Genomic DNA, 26,682 nt, shown 5'->3' with positions numbered 1-26,682 from the left:
AGCTACAAGGGAAGATTGTGTAGCAGAGTTTAGCAAAACTGCTACCTGTGGTAAAATGGAAAATAAAAAAATACGTACCTAATAAACTTGATCTAGTGATTTCAGGTCAGTGCTGAGGATGTCACCTGGATTTTTCTAGCTTTGTAAGTAAAATGAGAGGAGAAACCTTACATAAGGAACAAATGTGATTTGGAGAAAACATAAAAGCTCAGAAGAGTCTTTTAAGCCAGGAAAGTGTTCTCATATACAGAAATAGCTTCCAGGCAAAGGTCAAATTCAGAGAAGGGCACCAAGACTTCCTTTCAGATCTGAGAAAGATGACAGTGCCTCAGAACGTTTCAGACACAAATGGCCTTCTACAAGTCTTAAAGGTATAACTTTGAAGACCCTGCCCAAGGCTTCCAAGAATTTTAGGGAGGTCGTTCATCAGCCTCACAGGGAGGCCAACGTAGAAGAGACTATTTTAATAGACTTACAGGGGCATTTGTGTAATCGAGTGGACCTAAGAGCTCCACGGGTTTAAAAAATTTTATCAGCTTGGATAGGAATATAGACCTTGGAATCCCTAATTCCTAAGGGAAAGAGGCAGCTCGAGAGCACTATTCAATGGCAATCATGTGCTACCTTTGTGGGAAAGGATGACTCAGAGAGCAGGACCAAGAGCCCCAAGGGTTATGCCTAAATCCTAGTCAAAGCAACACAAGACTTGGCTGGGTTTAAGTGCCAAAGATAAGTGACTGCTGTATGCCTCTCATTCTCATTCACCCTTTAAAAAGGGAAGTCTAAAGAAGCAAGAATTTGGGACAAACAGGGAAGATTACTTCTAAGTTCATAGGTATTCAGACTGAGAGGAATGATACTCAGGGACCTTTACCTCATCCACACCTGGACCTGATTAGACAATAAGCTCCTAGACCCTGAGCTGTCACAGTGGAGTTCCGGAAAAAGTATGAGTTTATTTCGTGTGTGAGAATGGTGTGAATTATTGTGGTCAAATGGGGGCTGAAGAAAGCTCAGCATCTTCCATCCCATGTTTCTTTTTTTAAAAAACGTGACTGGGGGTGGAGTTTATGCTCCTGCCTTGAGGCAGGTTTACAAAAAATGCTTCGGGACTTCTGAGACAAGGTCAGAAAAAAAGGCGTTTCTGAAACGCTTGCTGCAGTCACACTAGAGCACTAATGATCAAGTCAACAGCCTAATGGCCTTGAGCACAACATGCAGTGGAGAGCCCACACTCTATGCAAAGAGACACAGCAAGGTCCTGAAGCTAAGAGAAGCCTGGCCAGGCCCCAGCCCAGCTGCCTGCTGTTTCCATTCTATCCAGCACCTGACTGCAAACCTCAGAGACCCAGAGCCCATTACTCAGCTGATCCTTCCTTAAATTCTGACACAGAAAAACTGAGACAATGAATTGTTGCTGTTTTAGGCCACAGTTTGGGGATGATTTGGAGCAGAACTAACTGAAATACTGTTTCTGGTGGAAATGTAATACAATTAAGTATAATTTAGATGAGACCACAATTTCACTTTCCATTCACCTGAACCAGAAACAAATATTAGGTCAATAATGAAGAAAATACAGTATACCAAATTTTTATTCCCCTGGAATTCGCAAATTTTTCAAACACCGCTTTTTTCAGGGCATTGGGCTATTCACTGTATGTTGCTTTATTTGAGTCACATTCTTTGTATAATTAAATATTCAGATAGATGACTTTATTTCCTATCCCTACAAAACTCTTTCTTATGATTGTACTTAAGAAGAGGGCAACCCACTCCAGTATTCTTGCCTGGAGAATCCCATGGACAGGAGCCTGGCAGGCTACAGTCCACAGGATTGCAGAGTTGGACACGATTGAAGCAATTTAGCACACAGGCAGACTAGAAACAATAAGACCATAAAATCAATGAAGATACATGTTCCTTTATATTTTATTTACCATAAACACTAAGAGAATACAGCAAACACTGGAGAAAGGCGTTTTAATAATTTTGATGTAAAGTTTAACACTTAAAAATTATGCTTGCTCCCCCCACCCCAATTCAACATGCAGGTATCATTTATTTCCAGATGCAGTGATTGTAGAGCATTACATTCTCTTGAAAGTTTTATAACAGAGTATCCTTGGCCTGTAACTTAAAACAATTTCATAAACTATGTATAATCATGATATAATAACATCATTCAAAGAGTTCCCCAAATGACTACATTCACACAATATTAATGTTAAAGTCTTGAGTTTTTAAAACATCATTTCAATAAGTCAAACCACAAAAACCCAGGTTCTAGTTTTAAATGTGTTTATGAAGACTGCTGCTGAGCTCAAAGCATGCAGATGTTCATGACCACCTAGATGAAGCTGGATACTGAAACTCCTTCAGTAGGTCCAATGATGCAATTTTTCACTCATCCCAAGTATCTCCATATTTGTTTACCTTGACTAGGAAAAAAGCACAAATAATTGATGATTCCAAATAGTAATAAGTGAAAGGAACTGTTTTATGTTTGCTATTATTATGACTTAAATTATGTTTCTCATTTGAATAAATGTACTTAAGAGTCAAATTATAATTATAAAAAGGGGCTGGTTAGACTTTTGTGAACTGGAGGTTGGACATAAATATGGCATCAAGATCTTTACATGTGTATTTGATGTCTAAAACAACCTGATCAAGTAAATATAATCCCCATTCTAAGGAAAACAGATTAGTAACTTGCCCAAGGTACAAGCCTAAAAAAATAGGTAGCACTGAAACGTGAACACAGGTCTATTTAGGTCCAAAGCCTGGGTACCTTTACAGCTTTACCATCGAAAGCAAGCATGGTATACATTACACGATGTACAACAGTTACCAGTAAATGAAAAATAAAACAATACTGAACATTTGAATGTCGTTTTTCACAGAAACCTCAGACTTGATTAATGTAATCTGTCTCAGGAGATTAATACTAGTACAAGGAGGAAATGCTTTCCAATATTTTTGTATTTTATGTGAAGTTATATTTTGAAACATGTTCTTCTATCTTCTCTACTCTTACTTTTTAGCCTCTCTTCTACACAGCCATCATCTGTGAATTATAACTTCACAAGACCCAAGTATTCGTAACAATGTAAAGAAGCAATTATCAAAGTATAAGGGGATTCCCTTCCCCAAGTTTTTCAGTGAAGTCTTTATAAAGTCAAAATTATTTCATTATTATACTAAGACACTGTTCTGCTTTTCCCCCTTGCTCTTCTCCCCTTATGTGTAGAAGGCAGTCTTCACGGAGCTACATGATGTGTGGGGACATCACTGCTGACAGCTATCCGAAAATATGCTTAGATGTTTAAAATTTCTGCCATAATTTCTAACTAGCTAAAGGAACAACGAAATAATCCACATAAACAAAAGCTGAGAATTTTTAAATGACACTTTATGACCTTTGTACTGTTAAATTTCTATCTAGGTTCTAGAACAGAAATCACAAACTGTTTCATAACTTTTTTCTTTAAATTATATAAAGCACAAAAAAAGCTTTCTTTTTACAAAGAAAAAGTTCACATCACTGTATCACGAAACACAACTTCAAAACTGTTCACAGCCAAAAGCACCGATGTCCAAATCCAGCAAATATCACTCATCTACTGTGTTATCTTACTAGAAGGCCCAACCAAAACACAACATTCCTGACGTATCAAACGATGGCACTACGCTATGCAGGCACACAGTAGAGCAGATTACAAAAATGAGAAGAATACTACCGCCTGCCCTCATGGAGCTTACAGTCTAAACTCTCAAATTAATTAGAAGATCAGAGTACCAGTGAATCTTCACATATTACAGAGCAATAACTACTAAATACATAAGGCTTATGTTTTACGACAAACATTAACAAGTATCGCTGATTATAAATCTATTTTAAAGCTGTAAACAATATCAATAATATGACAGAGGTGGATCACTGTTATAAAATAGAATTAAATGAAACAATTACTATGGATTAGAAATAAAACTAGCTCTAAAGGAATGATCATAATAAAAAATACTAAGGATTTTTTATGTATTTTTGCATTCTCTGTGGCGTACTCTCAAGAAGGTACAAAGGACCTTTTTGTTCCTTCAATTTTTAAAGTAGTAAATAGAAAACCTTGAAACAATGATACATCCTCTATAATTCCTCAAGAAAGATATTACAAAATTTTATACTGAAACAGCTACAAAGCCCTATTCAAAATGCCCTCGTTACTGACAAATCTTTGGTGTCAGAAAATTTACTCTCAGTTATGCACAGCTGCTCCAAAAAGTCTTAAATCATAATATTAAAAATCTGTATATAATAATTACAGAGTGAAGTACTGTTAAGGGGCTTCGCTGGCAGCTCAGTGGTTAAGAATTCACCTGTTAACGTAAGAGATATGGGTTCAGTCCCCGGGTCAGGAAGATCCACTGGAGGAGGAAATAGCAACCCACACCAGTATTCTTCCTGGGAGCCTGGTGGGCTACAGTACATGGGGTCGCAAAGAGTCGGACACAACTGAGCAACTATGCACAAAGTTCTGTTAAAAGTCAAACTCCCTATTTGGAAATGCCCTAAAAGCTAGTTTGTAAGCATGTAACTCTCAATTTCATAGACATACAAGACCATCATTTTATTACTCAATCAGGATTCTGTGATTCTGCCAAAAGGGGCATTATCAATCCAATCTGGTTTTATGCAATAGATACATCATTTAAAAAAATGTTATCAATTCCCAAGGTGGCTTCTCATACAATCAAATGTTTGTATAATTTCTACATTAAAAATTTAGTCTTACTGTTGTAAGCTATACTTATTTGGACTTCATTATTTTCTAACATAAACTGGCTTTTGGAACATTGTAAAAAAGGAAGAACTGATAACTATTAATAGTTACCATCTTAAAAAATGTTATTTTGGTTAATTGCTTGAGGCATTAAATCACACGTTAGTATAATGAAACTAGTGCTGCAGTTTCCAATCCTAAAGAGTAAAGTGATTCAGACTAGACTATCATACCTTCTTTTTTTGGCATTCTTTCCTGCATAGGCCTGACTGAGGGGTCAGTCTTATGTGTTAAAGTAACTTCATATGACTCTCTGTTCTTATTCCTTAATTCCTCATATGTAATATTTTTTCTTTTAGGACTTTCTTCAGTGTTGGGATCAGGTCCTAAAACAACAAACAGTTAATAAATGGTGATAAAAGGATTTTAATAAATCCAAAGCAACTAAAGTTTACAAATGCTTCTTACCTACCAAAAAATTAAAGTGAAGGATCAGATTATTACCAGTATTCCAAAGGTTCTGTATTTTCCCCAAGGTAACTATAAAACCAAAATCTACTTCCTCTTACACTTTCAAGCTTTTATTTCTAAAGTTAAAAATATATATTTTTAAACTACCCATGGCCAGAAGAAGAATGGATATAATATATACCAGCAAAATTCACTCATTAAAATGCTAGTGTTGCTCTAAACTGGGAGGTTATTCATACAGTTTATATAATTAAAGAGAAATATATTCTACTAGCGACAATTGAACAAAACTAGACATGGTGTAGATTTAGTAATAGTTCCATAGTTAAATGTTGCAGCCTATACATATACAAACAACTCCAGCAATTAAGAAAACATTTATGTTTTCTTGTATTTCAATAATACTTGAAAATAGCTATTGAAAGGTATAAAACATAGTCTTTAACCACAGGAAGCATCATTTTGATTCAGGTCGAATGGATGCAATACTGAGGCAGAAAAAAGTAGCAACTTTTACCTGGGGAACCAGCATTTATTCTCTCTCCCCCAAAGAAAGTCAAAGTATGAAAACATTTTATCAGAGTCAAATACTGATATAAAAATAAGGAAATGGTTAGGTGACAGGACTAAATATTGAATATAGTTTATAAAATATATAGTTAGCAAGCAAAGCCAGATAACATTTTTTAAAAATTAATTAATGCTAACATAACACTCAGTGAACTATTTAACTTACAAAATCTAACAAACCACTCCCAAAATAATATTTTTCAGAGGTTTTTAATGAGACATAGAAATCAGGTATATCATTTTAATAATATAACCATATGAATTAAAATAATTGTTTTAAAACAGTTTTTATAAATGGTACTATTTTGAAAGTCAATAGTAAGGTCCCAGCGAATACTCACATTTTTCAAAGCAACATAACTATTCATTGAATATATTCAACTACAATCTTTTACCATGAAGTATACTTGCACTGATACAAAGCAGAGGATTTAAATTTCTAATTAGTTCTAATATTATATACCATGGATAAAAACCAAATTTTTCTTGCTTAAAGAAAAATATTAAAACTGTATACTGCATTTAAAACCACCTTGCATTTCATTAGTAATAAGTTATTGAATTCATTTCCTTTCAGCATAAATGATATTTTTAAAATTCTAAAGGAGACAGCTTATACTAGATGAGTAGTTAGGAGCCCTAGATTCTCATTCCCACTCTGACAACATTCAATGAACATCCTTGGGCAAATCACTAAGCTTCTTCGAATCTTGGTTTTCTCAACTGTGAAATATGGAAGTTTGAACTAGATGATCTTCACTAAAATTCCTTCCAGGTCTAATACATTTTCGTATCAAAAAGAAAAACACTTCATTGTTCTGAAATTTTGCAACGAATAATGAAAACATGAATCAGACAGAAAATTAAGGACAATTTTTTTCACTTGTAAAAGCCAAATGAAAATATCTTGCATTGTGTAGGGAGCAAGACTTACAGTTAAGAGCTGGAAGGAACAGGAAAATGTAAAAAAGCACTGATTTAAATCTAACTGTAATAAACTACAGTAAGTCTCATGACAACTATGAAAGAATGCTTTCTACTCTGAGAGATTAATAACTTTCAATTCCTGGTAAGAGAAAGTTGAGGACAAACAGGACTTAAACAAAAGGGGAGGATGTTCTGGTAAGGGAGGACTGCAGGAAAGCAGAGGCCACTGTGGGCTCACACAGGGAACTAAAGCGGCGATCGTGACTTGGGGGCAGGGGGTAAGACAGCACAGCAGGATGGGTGGATGGCTACAGTGGAGGACTTAAAATACATGAAAGTTTGGTCCTTGCTGTAGTCTGTGGGCAGATACCAAAGGGCGTTTTGTCTGTTTTTACCGGCAAAGAAGTTATGTAACATGGAACGAAATTTTCTAATGCAAATGCAAGGAAAGATGCAAGACATAGCAAGGGAAGACCTGGTGCACGGCTAGAACAGACGTAGAATAGATCTGCATTTGGGAGACTGGAGAAATGGGAGACACTGTGAGACAGCTGACTTTGGAGATAAAATAATGACTTTAACCATTCTCTCCTAGGCTGCTGACCTCTTTTCCTTTCTCACTAATCAGGTGTCTTGTGTCCAGCCACTAAGGGGGAAAAAGGTGAGAATTAAAAGACTTTTGAACTTTCCTGATGATTCAGTACAGCACGTGTTGTACACATGTTGTACAGTGCAGTCAAAAATAAGACTTAAGAATCTCTTCAGTTATTCACCCCCCACCCCCACCACTGACTCTTGCTCTGAGACAGTGCTGTCCAATACAATTTTCTATATTGATGTGAATGTTCTCTACACAGTCCAACACAGTAGCCAGTAGCACATATGGCTACTGAGCAACTGAAATGCTACCAAAGCAACTGAGGAACTGAATTTTCAATTTGTCTTAATTTTAATGAATTAACAGCCACATACAGCAAATGGCTATTTTATATCCTGACCAACCTAGAACCTTTTCTGCACCATCTGGAACCTTACTTGATCTATAATCAACACCTCTCTTTCCACTCTATACCTTCCGTCCTTTTAACATATTCATACATAGAGAATAAAATCTGTTCTGTCTGAAAAGAAATGAAGGCCCGAATGTCCCTTTAACCTTGTTTGCTCCCCACAGGTACTGGCTTATTCTATTTATTTCAAAGCATGTGTTTTCAAATACTCATGAGGTCCATAATCCCTTCTCCAAACCCTTGGGAGTCAGAAATGCTTCAAAAATCAGTTTTAGATTTTAGAAAAAACATTACCATATATATCCCTCATTACTTAATGTCCATTGAAGTAGTGATGAATAAGCAAACACGACATTCCTAAAACAAAATCTAGAAAAAATATTAAGATAAAGATTATCAATATAGTTCTATCCAGCTGAAATCGGTTTGAGTTCAGGTCAGAATTTTATCACTAATTTATATTTAAAAATCTGTTCTTTTAAAAATGTTTTGGATTTTAGGTAAGGAATTACAAACTTATACTTTGTTTCCAATTCATCTTTCATGGCAAATTACACTGAAGAAAGCAAGGAAGCAAGCTAGCTAACATTTGCTGACAGTCTATTATTAATACTTTTCAGGCATTACCTCTCATTAGTTCATTTCATTCCCAAAGTTCTTTAAGAGAGGTATTATCATCTCAATTCAAGAGATCAAGGGACTGAAGGCACCACAAATTACTTGTCTAAAGACACATAGCTAGCAAATGTCAATCATGATTCATATGCAGGCCTTAATCCAAAGTTGATGTTGTTTCACTCACATCACGTGATCTTCAAAGCTAACAGTCACACAAGCTTCACAAAGCACTTTCACATGGATTTTCTCACTTGACAACAGTTCTGTAAAGCAGGTAATTTTTCTCACATTACCAAGATGCTAAGAGAGCCTTTAAGACCACAGTAATAAATGAAATCTTTTAAAGACTCTTCCAAGGACCATTTATCATTTCGTCTTTGCTATTTCACTAAACATGGTTAGCATTTTCAATTAATGGAGCATATTAATAATTTATTCTTATTTTTCTATATCTTCCAGCAGACTGAGAGAGTTTTTCAGGGCAAACAGCCAACTCTTATTCATCTTTACTTCCATATCTAGTAAGAGTACCTGATACCTACTGGACCTCAAAAAGTGTTGAATGAATGAAGAATGAATTCAAATGAACAGATGAGCAAACAAACATGCTGAGTTTAGGCTGATGGTGGAATACAGAGGTGATATCCAGCAAAAAAGGTCATCAAATAAAGTTTATACATACGTTGGACCATAAAAGCTGAAATTCATTTCAAGAGAAGTTTCTACCTTGGGCAATATGATCAGTAATACCAGTTGGAGTAGATTCATTCAAAGAAGCACTAAATGGAATTGGCTCATAATGAGGAAGCATCTCTTTTTCTAAGTTGTCTGCTGCTGGGGATGTTCCAAAAGATGAATGACCACTCACATTTGAGTCATATTTTGACCTCTGAGAATAGTGCCTATAAGATAAAATCATATTGTATAAACAGGGTTACTGTCTATGCCTTATTTAAAGAAGTGTGTTAAGATACAAAAACTTAAGTCATTTTCTAAAGGAATCATATAATGTTAGTATAGTTATTTAAAACACTAAAATAAAGTCTGTTTCTGCCACAAAAACATGTTCTGATCCACTTATATAACTAAAAAATTGTCACTCTTAACATAGAGAAGAGAAAATATATACCCAATTTTCTATTATTAGGCTTCAGAGATCCTTTTAATGTGTTTGAAGTTCTTGGAAAGAAAAAGTACCTCAGATCAGAAAATATGTCCATTTCTCACATTAACTGGGAAGTTACTTCCACAGGGAGTAGTCCGTATCAACACCATTTTGCTGAAGCAAATATAAATAAGAGTAGTTCTAATGGGGTTTCTGTTGCTTGCCATTTGTGACAGGACAATTTATCTACCAAATCTACTTAATTACCTTATTATTTATCTACCTCTCAAGACAGATTCACTTATCTATACTTATACAGTTTTAAACAACAGAAGAATTAAAAAGTTGAAATCTGTCAAGAGATGAGACTGATAATATTTGGCAATTAAAAAAAATAAGAGTATAGTAACCAAACTAGTTTGCCAAATTAAAATCTCTCATTCTCGGACATGAACTCCCAATAGGATGCAACTCTTTATTTTAAACTAAACAAGTCTTGTTTTACTTTTAAAAATAAAATTAGCTTTAGCTTGCCGCAAAATGGCAAGTTTCCAATGGTCCTTCAGTAAGGCAATGTTTCATGCACTCAACTACATCAGTATCTAGTTACAGGGTTTTTTTTTAGCTAAAATGAAAGCCTTTATAAAGATCTGAACGGCCTACCCAGTTGGTGAAGATCGTCGTGCCTGTCCTGATCGTAAAGCTTCTCCCAGAGGGGAATTCTCAAGATTCTTGAACTTCTCCTGGCAAGTTTTCACATAAGAAAGCTTTCCAGCAAAGTATCCCATGATGCAAGCAACTTATTTGTAAAAATAAACAAAAAGTGTAATTCAATGTGCCTCTTTAGACAAAAATCTTTTCTAAAAGAACACTTCAAAAAAATGTAGTTCTAAATATGTCTCTAGTGTGGAAAAACAGATTTCCTGAAATACTGGTAAAAGTACAACATTGAGTTGCATTCAGAGTTCACAGAAATATTCAGTGGATATAATTCACTTTCACAAAATCAAGTAAGTTAAAAATTATGTGAAACAAATCCCTTAAAATGATAAATTATGAAGTGCTACCTAAGCATGGCTACTGTTCTATCTTTCCAATACAGAAGACAGAATACCCTGGAAAGATTCATAAAAAGCTTCAGACACTCTCTTTTAGGGCAATTTACTATTTTTTTATTACCCATATCATAAAATGTAAAGAAACTACACTTATAAATGCTGTTATGTTTATTTACTAATTGCAAATTACGGTTTTTAAAAAAATTACACTTAATTTTAAATATTCTTTGATTAACCAGAATAGCTGAACTTTCTTTCCTCATAGACCAAGATAACTTATTTTCAAATATTACCTTTTTACAAAATAATTTAAAACTAATGGTTTTAGACATTATAAAAACAGGGAAAAATGCCTCTTTCAACTAACTCATGGTTTTTAATGCTAACAATAAAATGCCCAAGTAGTTCATTTAAAACTTAAACACAATGATTTATCAAAACAAATAACCAAATAACTGTTATTAGTAAGATAGATCATTTGTAAAAGCTTTTTATTTTACTTAGGCAAAAAACTAAGAGAATTAGTATTGTTCATACTTACATATAAGTTTAGGAATGGAACCATATTTGGGATGACTTGAAAGGATTCCTAAAGATAAAACAGTAAATATTTCTGAGCAACACTGTTACATTTACATAATTAAGATGTTTTTTATTTTTTATTGCAAGGAAAGAAGTTTATGCTAAGAGTACAAGAATGGTACAGAAATCATGGTCAAAAATACAAAGAAAATAATTCTGCTAGTCACATACTTCTGCTCGTCTTTTATAATGTGAGACAAAAATAGCTGTAAGTTTAGCAGTGCAGTATAAAGCAAGATATATCTATTTCTTAGTGGCTTTGAGCAACTCACAAAGACATAAGGAAAAATTAGTACAGACTACCTTTATATATTACCTGGCGGCATTAGCTCTTTCCAGAATACCAAAGCAGCCTGAAGCTATTCAAAAGGGAATTCAACATCAAGAGAAATATGAAGAAATCAAAAGATTCTAATCTATTAGAATGGATGAATTCAGCAAGACCACTTGATACAAGGTCAATATACAAAAATACACACACACAAAAAATACACATCTCTATGAATCAGGAACAAACAAGAGAACCAACAATTTAAAAAGGATACTATACAGCACCAAAACCCATCAAAGACCCAAACACAAATCTAATAAAAAATTAGAAAGATTCTGAAAACTAAAAAATTCACTGAGGGAAATGAAAGCTAAGTAAATGGAGAAACACACCACGTTCATGAATTCAAAGATTAAATAAAGATGGTAATCTTCATAACATCTATAAATTCAACGCAATCCCAATTAAAAGCAAATAAAGTTTTTTCCCCAAACTAAAAAGCTTATTCTAATATTCATGTGGGAACACAAAGGGTCAAGAAAAACCAAGGCAATATTGAAGAATACCACAATGGAGAACCAGCTATCACCAGATATCAGTATCTATGATAAAGCTATACTAATTAAGATAATGTGTTATAAGTACAAAAACACATAAATTGATCAAATTCAGAAAAATCCAGAAACAGACCCACACATACAGTCACTTGATTTGTAACAGAGGCAACAACACTGCATTGCAGTGAACAAAGACTAGCTTTCAAAATATAGTCCTGGGCCAACCACGAATCTGTACGGGGGAAACATGTACCTTGATCCTACCTCATCTAATGTTCAAAAGTAATTCGAGATGACCTGAAAATAAAAGTATGAAAGACAAAACAGGGAATTCCCTAGCATCCCAGTGGTTAAGGCTTTGGGCTTTCACTGGCAAGGGCCTGAGTTCAAACCCTGGTCAGTGAACTAAGAAGTGTGACAAAATAAATACATACACTAAAGTTTACAGAAAAAGCACAAGAGATTCTTCATGTCCTTATACCAGATAAATATCCTGAAGAGACTACACAAAGCCCTTCTTATAAGAGATCTGATAAATACACACGAGATCAACTTCATTAACCATGCTGCTGCTGCTAATGGTCGCTTCAGTCGTGTCCAACTCTGTGCGACCCCAGAGACGGCAGCCCACCAGGCTCTCCCGTTCCTGGGATTCTCCAGGCAAAAACAGTGGAGTGGGTTGCCATTTCCTTCTCCAATGCATGAAAGTGAAAAGTGAAAGTGAAGTTGCTCAGTCGTGTCTGACTCTTCGCAACCCCCTGGACTGCAGCCCACCAGGCTCCTCCGTCCATGGGATTTTCCAGGCAAGAGTACTGAGTGGGGTGCCACTGCCTTCTCCCATTAACCATGAGGGAGATGCAAATTAAAACTACAATGCAATCACTATAGTGTTCACTAACAACGGCTAAAATTCAAAAAGACACAAAAGTAGCATGTGTTGGTGATAACGACACAAACAGAAATCAATGAACTGGTAGTAGGAGTATAAATTGGTCTGAACAGTTTGGAAAGTTTAGAAAGTATCTACTAAAATTGTACCTGGACATAATCTATGACCAAGCAAAACGTCTACATAGAGACATGGAGTTCATGGCAGAACCATTTGTAATGTCAAAACTGGAAACTACACAATCATCAATGTACAAAAGGATGGGCAGACTGCTATGATATATTCACATAGCAAAAACTATATGCAATGAGTGTATATAACTTACAACTACATGCAACAATGTGAATGAATCTAGTGACATGCTGGTAAACAAGCTCCCCAAATAAAAGGCTCTGATTTGTAATGTTAGTTGATTTCTGTGGTGTAAATACTTGCACTATGACCAATTTCAAGCTACCAATGCTTTAAAAACTGGTTTGCCAAGTTTCTAAAATTTGTAACAATTAGCCCTCTGGAGCTGGTACAAGCCAGTTTGGGCATACTATTGGATGAATCTCACAACGTTGAAAGAAGGTACATAAAAGATTGTATCATGTATATGTAATTTTGCCATTTAATTTTATACAAAATGAACTGAGATGATGAGAAAAGGGAGGACTATATCAATATCTACATTTACACAAAACATTGTTTCTTTATTCTGTCAGCAAATACCTATAGACCACTTATAATATACAGGCACTACATTCTAGGAAATAGGAATATAACAGTAAAGAGACACTCTCTTTAACCTCACAGAGCTTTAGTACAGAGCAAATGAAGACAAACAGAATATAGTGTAATGGTTGCTATTCATCCACTCAAATACGGACACAGATTGGAGACAACTGCAGGCTCAGTTCCAGACCACTGTAATAAAGCAAATCATACAAATTTACTGGTTTCTCACTGCATATTAAAATTCATGTTTACACTGTATTGTAGTCTATTAAATGTGCAATAGTATTATGTCTAAAAAACAATGTACATACCTTAATAAAAAAAAAATACTTTGTGCTTAAAAATGCTAACCATCTGAGCCTTCAGCAAGCTATAATCTTTGTAACAGCAACATCAAAGGGCAATGATTACAGATCGCCATGACAATGATCACATGATAATGAAAAAGTTTAAATTACTGGAAGAATTACCAAAATATGACACAGAGACACAGAAGTGAACAGCTACTTTCAGAAAAGTGATATTGATAAGACTTGCTCTATGCAGCTTGTCACAAATTTTCAATTTGTAAAAAAACAAAAGTATCTGTAAAGCACAATAAAATGAATTATTCTTGTATTTTAGTGTCTACTGCATGCACTATGCCCCGTCAACTGCCAAAAAAAGTCCATATTTTAACGGGAAGTAGCAAGAATGGAGACAAATACAATTACTGAGACTAATGCAATATTCTTACCAACAAATGGTACATGAATTACAATGGGAGTGCAGATGAAAGTAGACAGCTTACAGAAATACTTAAGAGCTAGACTACAGAATGGACATTTGTTGGACAAAGCAGGTAAGGAATAGAAGTGAAAAATGTCTGTATCCTGGCTAGAGAGGGATGCCATTCAGACTCGGAGGGAATGGAGGAATTAATTTATGGAGAAGTGAATTCAGTTTGGGACTGAACTTGAGTTCAATTTGAGGAGACTGTAGAAGGGCCATTCATGTGGAGATGTGCAGAACGTGGTTTTAGAGCCGATTACCTAGGCTCGAGATAATTATGAGGATTTAGAGCAATAAATGGCCACTAAACTTCCCATCATTGCTGGATAGTACATGAACTAAAAATTCAAAGGCAAAGTAAAACTCTTAAGAACACAATGAAGGAAAAAACCCACACTAAGAATGTAAGCATTAAGAGGCTGTGGGTTTTTGTCTTCAATGCTACATACCCAGAACATATAGTGCATATCAGACATTCAAAAAACATGAAGAAATAGAGAAGTTGCCTGCAACAGGAGAAAAACCAGAAGAATGTGTTATAATTGAAGCCAAGAGAAGAGAACATTTTAAGGACTGATTAAAGTTATGTAATGGTCGTGAAGAAAACCTGTCTATCAAATTCAAGCTACAAAAAGGTTGCACTGGTACGTTTTAGTACGTATCAGATTGTATGTATAATCTATGACATATACTGCAATAGGTCAAAAGAAAAAGTGAAGTGCTCATTCATGAAGTCTGGCTTCAAATTCAAGACAACTAGGAACAGCTGTAAAAGGATAAAAAAGATTTTTTCTTTTTTATGTTCTGAAGTTAGAAATGATCTGAGTATATTTAAATATTTTGATTTAAAAGAATGACTAGAGCAGGAGCAGCTAAGACTACGCAGACTATGACAAACTGGATTAAAAATCATACACGTGGATAAAATCATACACAAAATGTTAGGCATTTTGATTAAATGCAAAATGCTTTGCTGGATTCAAATTCCTTTTCTAAAGTCTCTCTCAATATTTTTTTTTGACATTGACTTTTTCATTAGAATACCTCACCCTCCAAAAACAAGACCCCAATACAATTTCAACAACAATAAAAGCCCTCAATTCTGGGAGATAATTATATGGATGACATATCACTCAATATTCTTTTCTGTATTTTTTACTCAAAGTATCAAAATCCCAACAGCAAAACACTGACAAAGGTATAAAGGTGACGTGACACGCTCAATAGAAAATGTTATTCTACAAATTAGGTAAGTCATTTTCAGCAATTCATCCTTTTTAAAAAGTAGATTACTAAATCCCACCGAAAAGCTCCAAGCCCAGTCACTATGAAAAACTATAGAGAAAGATGTTGTATAGAGAAAGATGTTGAGGATGGTTGTTGCTCATGGTATGACTTCTGCAAACAAAATCAGAGGCATAAATCACCATTAATTTCAAGTCAAATAATCACCAAACGGTAACCAGAAGTCCAAGATGATTTTGGCTGCAAAAATAATCTGTCATTTCAGTACTAGGTCCTAAGGTTTTCAGTGGTAATTATATAAGAACCACCCTATGAAGATGTGTGTTCAACTACAAAAAGGGAATTTCTGTATGTGGTTTGGTTGTATGTATGAGTAGCTACAAGGCATTCCCAAACAGGCAAAAACCTAGCAATGGTGTCACTTTATTGTTGAAAACATAAGGTCTAAGTGAGTAGGTGCAATCTGATCCTCCCAAACTTTACCACTTGTGTCTTACCTTCAAGCTGTCCAAAGTCTCCTACTCTACGTAAGCCCCAAAGTTCCAAAAGTTTGCTTTCTTATAATCTTTTCAAATTACCATTTCTCTTGGTTCTACCTTAGCTATACATTTTCATTCTTCCCTGCACAATTTTGTCACTCTAGCCTTGTCAGTCCCCTGACTGCCCCCCCAACTGTCATAGTTATCATTCTGATAACCAGGTCCCTCCTTCCTAAGATACTCTTACATCTCCTTTAATCTAAATCCTACCCATCTTCAAAACCTTCATTACAGTAGCCCTACAAAGATCTTTCTTCTTTGAAAACCTATAGCTCTTCGAGTCTCTACCACAAAACTTAGAAGCTTATTTAATATTTAATTATAGTCTCTATTTGTTTCAACGTTATATTCACAAAGTTGTATTCACGACTTTGTATTCACTTTGTTTCCCTTACATGAACCACCAGCTGTTATTAATTGTTCTTTTCTGTAATCCACCCCACCCCATGTCTAGCTCTAATCATTAAATGACTGACAGAACTCACATAAAATGGGTAGTATAATAATAGACACTATAATTTCTCCATTGCTCAGTTTTTCCTTAAAATTAATGAGACTAAAATGTCTGTTTCACATTATAGAAACAACCCTAGTCTATAAAACAACTCTGAAAGACAAGTAAGATTATATGTATCTTGATTCATTTGCTTTTTAAAAATTCCTGTCTAGTGAGGTTCTTTGGAAATTCTTGAAATAAAAACAAAATTTTACCTCAAAAACTCCTCCCATTTCCCCCAAAACTACTTTTCTCAACTAGTTATATCAATACTACTAAGTATTTCATACTGCTAATATGAAAAAGCCATATGTTCCTATCATAGTAACATTTTAGAAGGAGCTTGTTGACTATCATTTTCTGGAATAGCTTCTAATTCCAAGAAGACAGGTCACAAAATAAATGTAATGAATATTTCTACTGTTTACACAACTAAATTTAAAGATGTAGAGACTGATATATTTAATACCTAACCTAAACGCAACTATTCTTTCCAAGTAGCATATTTTACTACATAATTCAAATTTTTCATTTATTTTGCTAAATGCTAAAGCTGAAACGCCAATACTTTGGCCACCTCATGCGAAGAGTTGACTCACTGGAAAAGACCCTGATGCTGGGGTGGACTGGGGGTAGGAGAAGGGGACGACAGAGGATGAGATGGCTGGATGGCATCACTGACTCGATGGACATGAGTTTGAGTGAACTCCGGGAGTTGGTGATGGACAGGGAGGCCTGGCGTGCTGCGATTCATGGAGTTGCAAAGAGTCAGACACGACTGAGCGACTGAACTGAACTGAACAGAATATCTATGTATTTTCTTTTTGCTCTGGTTATTAAGAGATTGCCAACTTCACCATTTAAACCAACAGAATTTGGACAACGAAGAACCTCCACTCCCTCATTATAAGACAAAGCTGGTTTAGGAAGCTAGGTAGAGAATTCAGTCTTTTAACCAATACATAAGATTCAGCTGGAGCCTTAACTCAGACTCTTGATTCAGCAGGCCTGGGATGGGGCCCATGAATATGCATTTCTAACAAGCTACTAGGTGATGAGTTATGTGGATGGTCTACCTAAGCCAGGTTTATTTCTCTACCTTCCTATAAACCACCACTGGCTTTTAATTACTTTCTTGTTCTTAGAGTGTTAATACACTACAGTGCAGGATGACATCAAATTCTCAAATTTGACATTTGAATCTGGATTCATGGAGATAGATCTCTTCTGATGTAGAAAATTTTAATAATAATTTTTAATATGATACATTACCATATGTCCCTTATCTAAAGATGAGAAAAACAAAACATAAAAACATGATACCCAATGTGCTAAACAAATTCAAAGTTTAAAATATTTACCTTTACTAATCAATCCTTGAGTAATCAACATACTTGTTGCAGCCAAAGGTACAGCTATAGGGGGAAAAAGAATTTGTTAACATCAATAAAAGGAAAGGATTTTGTCTGAGTTCATTAGGATAAATAGATGTATATCAGTAAAACCAGCTAGAAGTACATTGCAATTAAGATCTTCAAGAGAGATTTCTCCACTTTTAAAAGCTGTGCTATATATACTCAGGGAAACATAAAAAGCATTTTAAATTTAAGAAAATACAACAGATTATTAAACAACATAATTTCAGAACCACCCAGATTTAGGCTCTAAAAAAGCCATTCACTGATATCATCAACTAAAACAACACAGTAATAGTGATCAAAAGTTACCTCTGAAGTTGAACGGGGGAAAAAATTACTGATGAGGTAGGCAACACATATATTACAAACTGCAAAATTCTATGTACCATGTTAAGTGCTTTCAGCACATTATCTCATTTAATTTTTACCACATCTTTATAAGCTAGATATTACTATTACCCTTTTAAAGATAAGGAAACTGAAGCTTAGAGACATTAAGTAATTTGTTCAAGATCATACAGCCACGTCAATGGCAGATTCCAGATTCCAATGAATTCTGATACCAGATATCAAGTTTTTAAGTTCTGTATTACAGAGTGAACCAATACACAAGACACATTATTTGCCCAAAATCATATGGTGATTGGTACAATTAGAAAGCATATATTTTAAACACCAATGCTTTCTCTTAAACCAGGGAATTCTATAAAACTAAATGAAAATATGACTGACGTACATATGCATATTAATCCCGAGTGAAAAATCCAAAACTCTCATAATCTCAGAGGCTCATAATTTATGAAGCCAGTCTTCTATACCCAAACTGCCCAAAAGAATTTCGATGTTAAGTCTATATCTCTTCTCCAGTTGGCAGTGTGCAGGAAAGATTTAACACGGCAGCCTGGAGACTGCTTTCCTTATAAAGGCCTGCTTTCAAGATTGGTCCTTCCCTTATATCTAGGAGGTTGACAGGTAAACCGATATAAAACTTTACCTGGATGATAAGTGGCTCACTATGCCCAAACTACTTGCACAAATATTGTTCATATCAAACACCTCCTTTCCTTTGGGGAGTCTGGAATTTTTGTTACCTGCTAGGCTGAAGGAGCCTATGTGACCAGATCCTAATAAAAACTGTGGGTGCTAAGTCTCTGATGTGTTACTACAACATGCAACTGCAGAAATTTAGTACATTCAGTGTGTGACTACTTGGAGAGGACTCTTAGAAGCTTTGTCTCTGAATTTCACCCACTCCTTTACCTTTGCTGATTTTCCTTTGTATCCCTTCTGCTGTAAACTATTTTACATTGAAATAGCTACACATGGCTGCCGCACTGGAGACTGAAGTTCCTGACTAGGGGCTGGGTAATGGTCTGTAAAGAGTCACGTGGTAAATACTTGAGGTATTGTCTGCCACACAGTCTTTGCCCCAACTATGAATTTTAAAGCAAAAGCACTGAGATAATATATAAACAAATGAACACACCATGTCCTAATAAAACTTCATGAATGCAAAAATAGGAATTCCAGGTAAATTTCATGTGTAATGAAAAATTCTTTTGCTTTTTTCAACTATTCAAAAATGTGAAAGTCACCCTTAGCTCACAGCCATACAAAAACAGATTTGGCCCTTGGGTTACAGCCTGCTCAACTATGGTCTAGAATATATATGGGCAACTTAAGAACCAAAGTCATTAAGCATTTGAATTATTAAAATATTCATGATTAAAACCCATAATGCTGGAACAGGGCATTAGCTTTGCCATCAGACACAATCTGCAGAAACTCTAAGGCTTAAATCCTTGCTCTATTACTTACTAATGGATTTTACCTCTGCTGGAAAAATGATCTAACATTGGTTGGTTAGAATGCCTTCATATATTATTTAAGGTTTTTCAAAGGATACTCCTTTAAAATTACAGCATCAGTACAATTTGCAATCACTTTTCTCCTTCAGCTTGGTTCAAGAATTGCAACTTGAAGCACTGAAGAATCATTAAGGATAAAAGGCAATGAGTTAGTTGGCCATCTCTGCAGAGGACAATTTCCCCATTTTGCTTTCTTCTTAGGCCAAGATGGCATAATGTAAAGAGCAACAGTCTGGTTAATGAGATTCTAGTACTAGTTCTGCCATTCACCACTGTATCTTTCCATAAATCTCCTAACTTCTTTCCATACAATAAAGGGTAACCGAGTAGAACTAAGGTCTCTTCCCAACTCATGCATTGTTACAGAAAATGAGAATGGAAAATTAAGAGACTTCATAGATTATTCAGTCTTCATTCTAGTCAGAGTAAAGAAGTCATTTGCTCAAAGCAACCCAGATGGTTTGTGGTAGAATTTAGATCAAAATTCAAGTCTTCTAACTCCCAGGTCAGTGGTCTTTTCCCACTGCACTACTTGACTCCCACTCCAGAGTCTACCAAATGTTTCTTTAGGCAAATCAGTAAAACTGCTGACCAAATGCTATTTTATATTATGACCATGATCTCAATCATATTCAACACAAGAACCCCTAAAATTCCTTTAACTCTTTTCTTACACTAGCAAAATACTTCTCTAAACTCATAATCATTTTCAATTGAAACTTTTCATTTATCACAACAGCACTGACAGCCATTCAATAAAACAGCTTAACACAAATAAGTTAAACTGAATTAATCTCCTTAACAATCCCATGAGATAGGTTATTATTATCCCCACTTAAGAGAAGGAAACTGAGGCATATAGAGATCAGGAACTTCTCCAAAATCTCACAGCTAATATACGCTGGAGCTGTAACTTGAATCCAGACAGTCAGGTCTCAGAGTCTATGCTCTCTCTTACATAAATCATATACTGTTTTATTCGAAAACCAATTCAGATGCATGAAACATCATTCACAAAACCTATAAAAGATGCATGAAACAAATATGAATTCATACACTATCTCAATTGCAGAGATTGAGAACTGCTGTAACATATAATACACATTAAACTAACCCTAGCATGTAGATTGTTACATTACCTGTATGTTTGTGCAGATGTAACCAATTGTACACCTTCTTATCCTTCTAACCCATTCTGCACACTGCTAACTAATGTTCCTTTAAAGAAAATAACGTATCATCCCCTTGGCCCAAGAACTCACAGACATGTGCTAAGTTGCTTCAATCACGTCTGACTCTTTGCAATCCTATGGACTGTAGCCCGCCAGGCTCCTCTGTCCATGGGATTCTGCAGGCAAGAATACTGGAGTGGGGTCTCCATGTCCTCCTCCAGGGGATCTTCCCAGATATTGAACCTGCATCTCTTATGTTTCCTGCATTGGCAGGCAGGTTCTTTATCACTAGCACCTCCTGGGAAGCCCCCAAGAACATATAATAGGTAATAAATCAAACCTTTAACTTCTTGGTATTATATTTATTTTCCACCCCCAACAAAAGACCTCTGCTCCAATCCCTTCAGACTCAAGGCTCCAGTAGAGATTAAGTGATTAGAGAACCTGCCTTTGTTCATTTAAATGCTCCCCCACCATTCTTCATTTACCTGAACTTCTACTGGTTGTTAAGTCTCATTTAATAAAGCCTTTTATAGCTAAATAAATTCCAACTAATTTATCTTTTTAATCCTATTGCTGTTATGCACTTAACCTTTCTCAAGGTGTCTCATGAGTTAGTTTTGTCTCAGGTACATCATAAAACTACTTCAAGACAAAGACTGTCTCATAAAACATATTCCAAGCACAGTACCTTACATACTATATGCACAAATACTAGGCTGACTGATGAAAATGTACATCCTTTTTAATTACTTGTCACCCCCTCCTTTTTCAAAATCCCACCTTTTTTTTTTTTTTTTTTTTTTTGCTAGAATTACCTCATCTGAAAGGACTGCAGTGACCTCTTGAAGAAACGACATGGTTCTATTGAAAGGAAAATTATGTTCTGTGTTGCTTTCACCATTCTCTGTACTTAAAAAATAAAATCTTCATGTATAAGATCTCTAGTCAGAAATTAAGAGCTGTAGTGTAATTATACTTCACATCAATAAAACAGAAACTAACCAATTTTTATCCTATAGTGGTTAAAAGTTTAAGGGGTAGAATCATGAACTATTTTCAGAGACATGGCTTCAAGTCCAGACACCACCGCTTACCAGCTGCAGAACAACAGATAGTATCTTTAACAGCTCTAAACCTCAATTTCTTCATCTGTAAAGTGAGGGTAATAGTTATTAACCTTATTAGGTCATTTTTATATAACCCATGTACACTCAGTAAATGCTGTAACTATTGTCAACAAAAATACTTTACAATCTTGCAAAAAATTATTACTTTAAAATGCATACAATTCTGATCATTTCATGATATATGCAAAGGCCAAATGACTATGGAGTACACTTGAAACTAACATCATACATCAACTATAATTCAATTTTAAATGCTTAATAGAATGTATACAACTTTATTTCTTTAACCAACCTCTTTTAGCAATAACCATACCAAAGTCAAAAAGCTGCCCATTCTTTCTATGTGAAATCATCATAATTTCAGATATTAAAGATCAAATTTTGTTGATTAGAAAATTTAACTTACATCTGAACCAGAAGCTTTCATCATTGCACTCTGCAAAGACTCTTCTTTCTTCCTCCGTTGGAATGTAATCAGCCCCTATGTCTTTTTACCAAGGAAAATTAGTAAAATGTTAAAACATCCACGAAGAAAAACTAAGTCTGAAAAATTACCTTAGTCTAAACATTAACAAAACATAATTTTTTAAAAAATAAAGTAATGGAATAAGTGGATTGTAAACTTTTAACGAACTTTGACTTCAAATATAAAATTAGTGCCAATATTCTACCAGTTATGTAGTCAAGATTGGCTACAAAATGGGCTGGGTCTAGCGCAAAATTAAAATTTGGGACCCTTTGTTCAAATTACTAAGCATTTAAGGGTGCCAAGAGTAGACCATTAATGGGTCCATGTGCAACCACAAAGGTCACACAAGCCATGAAGCCAGCCCAGTGGCTACGTTATTCAAGACAAAGAAAATTTCTCTACATAAAAAATGCTTTTAATTACAAATAATTTAACTGATAGTTACGGGGAATTGGTCTTGGAACTTCTGCATTTGGCTCTCGAAAATCAGCCCTCCCATTCATCTTTCCTGCATCAAAAACATTCATGAAAAGCATTAGAAATGACTGCAACGGGCCAAAATAAATCAAGATATAACGTAGTAAAATTACTACATTGCAACCAGTCAACAAATATTTACAGAACACAACTACATCTAGAGTACTTGAAAAGTTGCCTAAAAAAGTCACAAACCTATTACCTATTTTAGAACGATTCACTAGGTCCTGTAATTGAAGAAGAATAGATGCTTTGCAATTATTTATCAGCTGGTTATATCAAGATACAAAAGGTTATCGGTTTTTTAAAAAGACTTATTTTTCCTTCTGAGGCTGCTTTATTTCACATTATACTGTGTTAAGATCCTCTCCGAAACATATGCCCAACGATTAAGATAATTCACCAAAATAGAGAAGGAAATTCCAAGTCATTTCTGGGCTTACATTTTTAAAAAATGAAATAATCACCAGGAAACATACAATCTCTTCTACAAAGCAGTACTTCCAAAAAAAAAAAAACCAAATAACAAGGACGTCATTTTGTTCTCCCTGTGGTGCGAAGCTAACAGAACATTCGATTGTATCCTCTTTTCTCCCACCCTAAAATGGAGACCTAGAAAAATAAACGAGATACACAAAATGCATAGCATTTCAAGAACGTACACTTTATTATTATTTTTAACCTATGTCTCCGGATTTACGAGATCAACAGATTTAGACAGCTACGTATTTTGCACAATGTTCACATATCGTCTTTATTCTCATCTTAAAGACAATTTAAATGAAAACGGGAAATTTCACACGCGATGAGGATAGAAATTGGGACCCTTCCATAATTCACTTATTCAGTAAGTTGTCACTGAGGGCCTTCTATTAATTCATGCCAACCTCTTGACTAGAGAAAAAGAATAAATAAATCAATGCATGGATGGATAGAGGTTCCTTAATAAACTACGTATATCATCGAACAACCGTAAAAGAAAAAACTGAAATCCTCTTCTCACAACCGCATCCTACCTAGAAAGAGACTGTCAGGCTTGACAAAACCATTTTAATCTCTTGCTCCCAAAGAATAAAACCACCACCGTCGATTCCTGCACCCCATCCCCCACGCATTGCGTCTCCCACCTCCAACACCTACACACATCCGTCACCACCAATTTCTCCCATGCACACCCCCAGACACGCTCCCTCACCAGCCCTGGTCACCGGCACCCAGGAGCCCGAGGCCCAAAGAGCGATCGGCCCACCCTCGCAGGCGGGAAAAATGGCGGCAGGCGCAGGGGAGCAGCCGGCCGCACAGAGATGGTGAGTGGGTAGGTGGGGGGGCGGAACGGGGCTTTCTGCGTCATTTCACCCACCTCCCGACGACGGCGGCGGGCGGTGGCGCGGCGAGCCCGGTCGACCAGGGACAGAAGGCCCGGAGGGGAGTCAAGTGTGGTGGAGGGGGGAGGGGAAGGTGGGAGGCGCGCGGGACTGCAGCGGGGTTGGGGGTGGGGAGCGGTCAACGACACGACCGCCAAGAAGTCACCCAGATACAGACTCAAAATGACCGCGACCCGGAAGCAGTGGTGACCTACGGAAGGAAATGACGTCAAGTCCTCCCTGCGGAGTCTGAAAGCGAGCAGCCTCAGAATGGACGCGAACTCCTGCGTCTGTCTGCGTTGTCCTCCTTGGCTTGTTCCTGCAGCGTTCCCCTCCACCGCCGGCCGCGGCGCTCACGGGCTGCACTGCGGCTGCGCGTTCGACCATTGCGGACCGGAGCCCCGCCCACCTCCTCCCTGCAGCGCGCGGGAGGAGGCAAAGGTTTAGGCTAATGTGACGCACCTCTGTAATCCTCCAGTGACTGGCCAGCAGGAACGTTCTGGAAGCCCTTTTTATCCTCTGTTTAGAGTTGGCTATTTAGCTTTCTCTGCTTTTAGGCTTTACATAGTGCACTTCTTCCTTTGGGCCTCTAGGCTTAGTAGTAGCAAATAATTATTAAACATGTGCACTTGGTAATTTTGAGCCTTCTGACTAGTTCTAGAAACCTCAGGCAAGGTACCTTCCAGGTCTCTCTGAACCTCAGGTTTTTCTCTACTGAAAAATGGAAATACGACCTACCTCATAGGGTTGTTGGGTTTAAAACGACACACTTAAACGAGGCATAAGCCGTCCAAGTTCTCTAGTAATGGAAGTTTGAGGGCGGGGCTCATGACTTCTCAACCACCATTCATTTCTTCACTATACAAATATTTGTAGAGAGCCAGCTACTGAAAGTTATTGGTGATTAGGTGAGGAAGCAACAGAACTGGACATGGAACAACAGACTGGTTCCAAATAGGAAAAGGAGGATGTCAAGGCTGTATATTGTCACCCTGCTTATTTAACTTATATGCAGAGTACATCATGAGAAATGCTGGGCTGGATGATGCACAAGCTGGAATCAAGATTGCCAGGAGAAATATCAATAACCTCAGATATGCAGATGACCCCACCCTTATGGCAGAAAATGAAGAGGAACTAAAAAGCCTCTTGATGAAAGTGAAAGAGGAGAGTGAAAAAGTTGGCTTAAAGCTCAACATTCAGAAAACGAAGATCATGGCATCTGGTCCCATCACTTCATGGGAAATAGATGGAGATACAGTGGAAACAGTGTCAGACTTTATCTTTTTGGGCTCAAAAATCACTGCAGATGGTGACTGCAGCCATGAAATTAAAAGACGCTTACTCCTTGGAAGGAAAGTTATGACCAAACTAGATAGCATATTCAAAAGCAGAGACAGTACTTTACCAACAAAGGTCCGTCTAGTCAAGGCTATGGTTTTTCCAGTGGTCATGTATGGATGTGAGAGTTGGACTGTGAAGAAAGCTGAGCGCCAAGGAATTGATGCTTTTGAACTGTAGTGTTGGGGAAGACTCTTGAGAGTCCCTTGGACTGCAAGGAGATCCAGCCAGTCCATTCTGAAGGAGATCAGTCCTGGGTGTTCATTGGAAGGACTGATACTAAATCTGAAACTCCAATACTTTGGCCACCTCATGTGAAGAGTTGACTCATTGGAAAAGACTGATGCTGGGAGGGATTAGGGGCAGGAGGAGAAGGGGACGACAGAGGATGAGATGGCTGGATGGCATCACCGACTCGATGGACATGAGTTTGAGTGAACTCTGGGAGTTGGTGATGGACAAGGAGGCCTGGCATGCTGCGTGCGATTCATGAGGTCGCAAAGAGTTGAACATGACTGAGCGACTGAAGCAGTGAACAGTCAAGCCCTCTTTTGTTTAACTCCTAAAAACCTCTCAGATCACTTTTATTTCTTACTGAGCCCAACTGTGGCTATCCTCATTCCGTCTTTTTTTCACTGCCTTCATTTTCTTCTCCCACAGACATATTTGGGAGACAGTCTGTGGTGATCCTCTAAAATTCAATCCTGTGGTTCATTCCTTAGAGCCTTTCATATCTCCTATCATGCACAGAATATCGAGCCCTTTCATGGCTTGGCCTCTGCCCTCTTGAGCCTCACTTTTTTCTATTTTCGTGTTCACTGTAGGAAATT

General features: G+C 36.5%; 1 protein-coding gene across 8 annotated transcripts; it reads right to left on the bottom strand.

Annotated features, from left to right (window-relative positions):
- Nucleotides 1–1,908: 1,908 nt before the first annotated feature.
- Nucleotides 1,909–24,860, bottom strand: OCIAD1 (OCIA domain containing 1). Of its 8 annotated transcripts, XR_009736995.1 has the most exons (10): nucleotides 24,727–24,852; nucleotides 23,116–23,178; nucleotides 22,608–22,688; nucleotides 17,975–18,028; nucleotides 11,085–11,132; nucleotides 10,149–10,284; nucleotides 9,063–9,282; nucleotides 8,565–8,643; nucleotides 8,057–8,131; nucleotides 5,019–5,170 (listed from the first exon to the last, which is right to left on the bottom strand). XR_009736995.1 is itself a non-coding variant. In XM_061420118.1 (9 exons), exons 2-9 carry the CDS (start codon nucleotides 23,171–23,173, stop codon nucleotides 2,404–2,406), a joined length of 744 nt encoding a protein of 247 aa, XP_061276102.1. In that variant the 5' UTR covers nucleotides 23,174–23,178; nucleotides 24,727–24,860; the 3' UTR covers nucleotides 1,909–2,403. The 8 variants fall into 8 exon arrangements, 6 of the variants coding, with proteins under 6 accessions (XP_061276102.1, XP_061276107.1, XP_061276106.1 ...); XM_061420118.1 differs by lacking the exons at nucleotides 8,057–8,131; nucleotides 8,565–8,643 and adding an exon at nucleotides 1,909–2,441 and having other exon boundaries at nucleotides 5,018–5,170; nucleotides 9,107–9,282; nucleotides 24,727–24,860; XM_061420123.1 differs by lacking the exons at nucleotides 8,057–8,131; nucleotides 8,565–8,643; nucleotides 24,727–24,852 and adding exons at nucleotides 1,909–2,441; nucleotides 24,508–24,684 and having other exon boundaries at nucleotides 5,018–5,170; nucleotides 9,107–9,282.
- Between the last annotated feature and the right edge of the window lie 1,822 nt (nucleotides 24,861–26,682).

This window comes from Bos javanicus, chromosome 6, assembly GCF_032452875.1.
Source record: "Bos javanicus breed banteng chromosome 6, ARS-OSU_banteng_1.0, whole genome shotgun sequence".
Classification (NCBI taxonomy): domain Eukaryota; kingdom Metazoa; phylum Chordata; class Mammalia; order Artiodactyla; family Bovidae; genus Bos; species Bos javanicus.
Note: the sequence above shows the minus strand (reverse complement) of the source record. Positions and strands in the feature narration are given on the sequence as shown.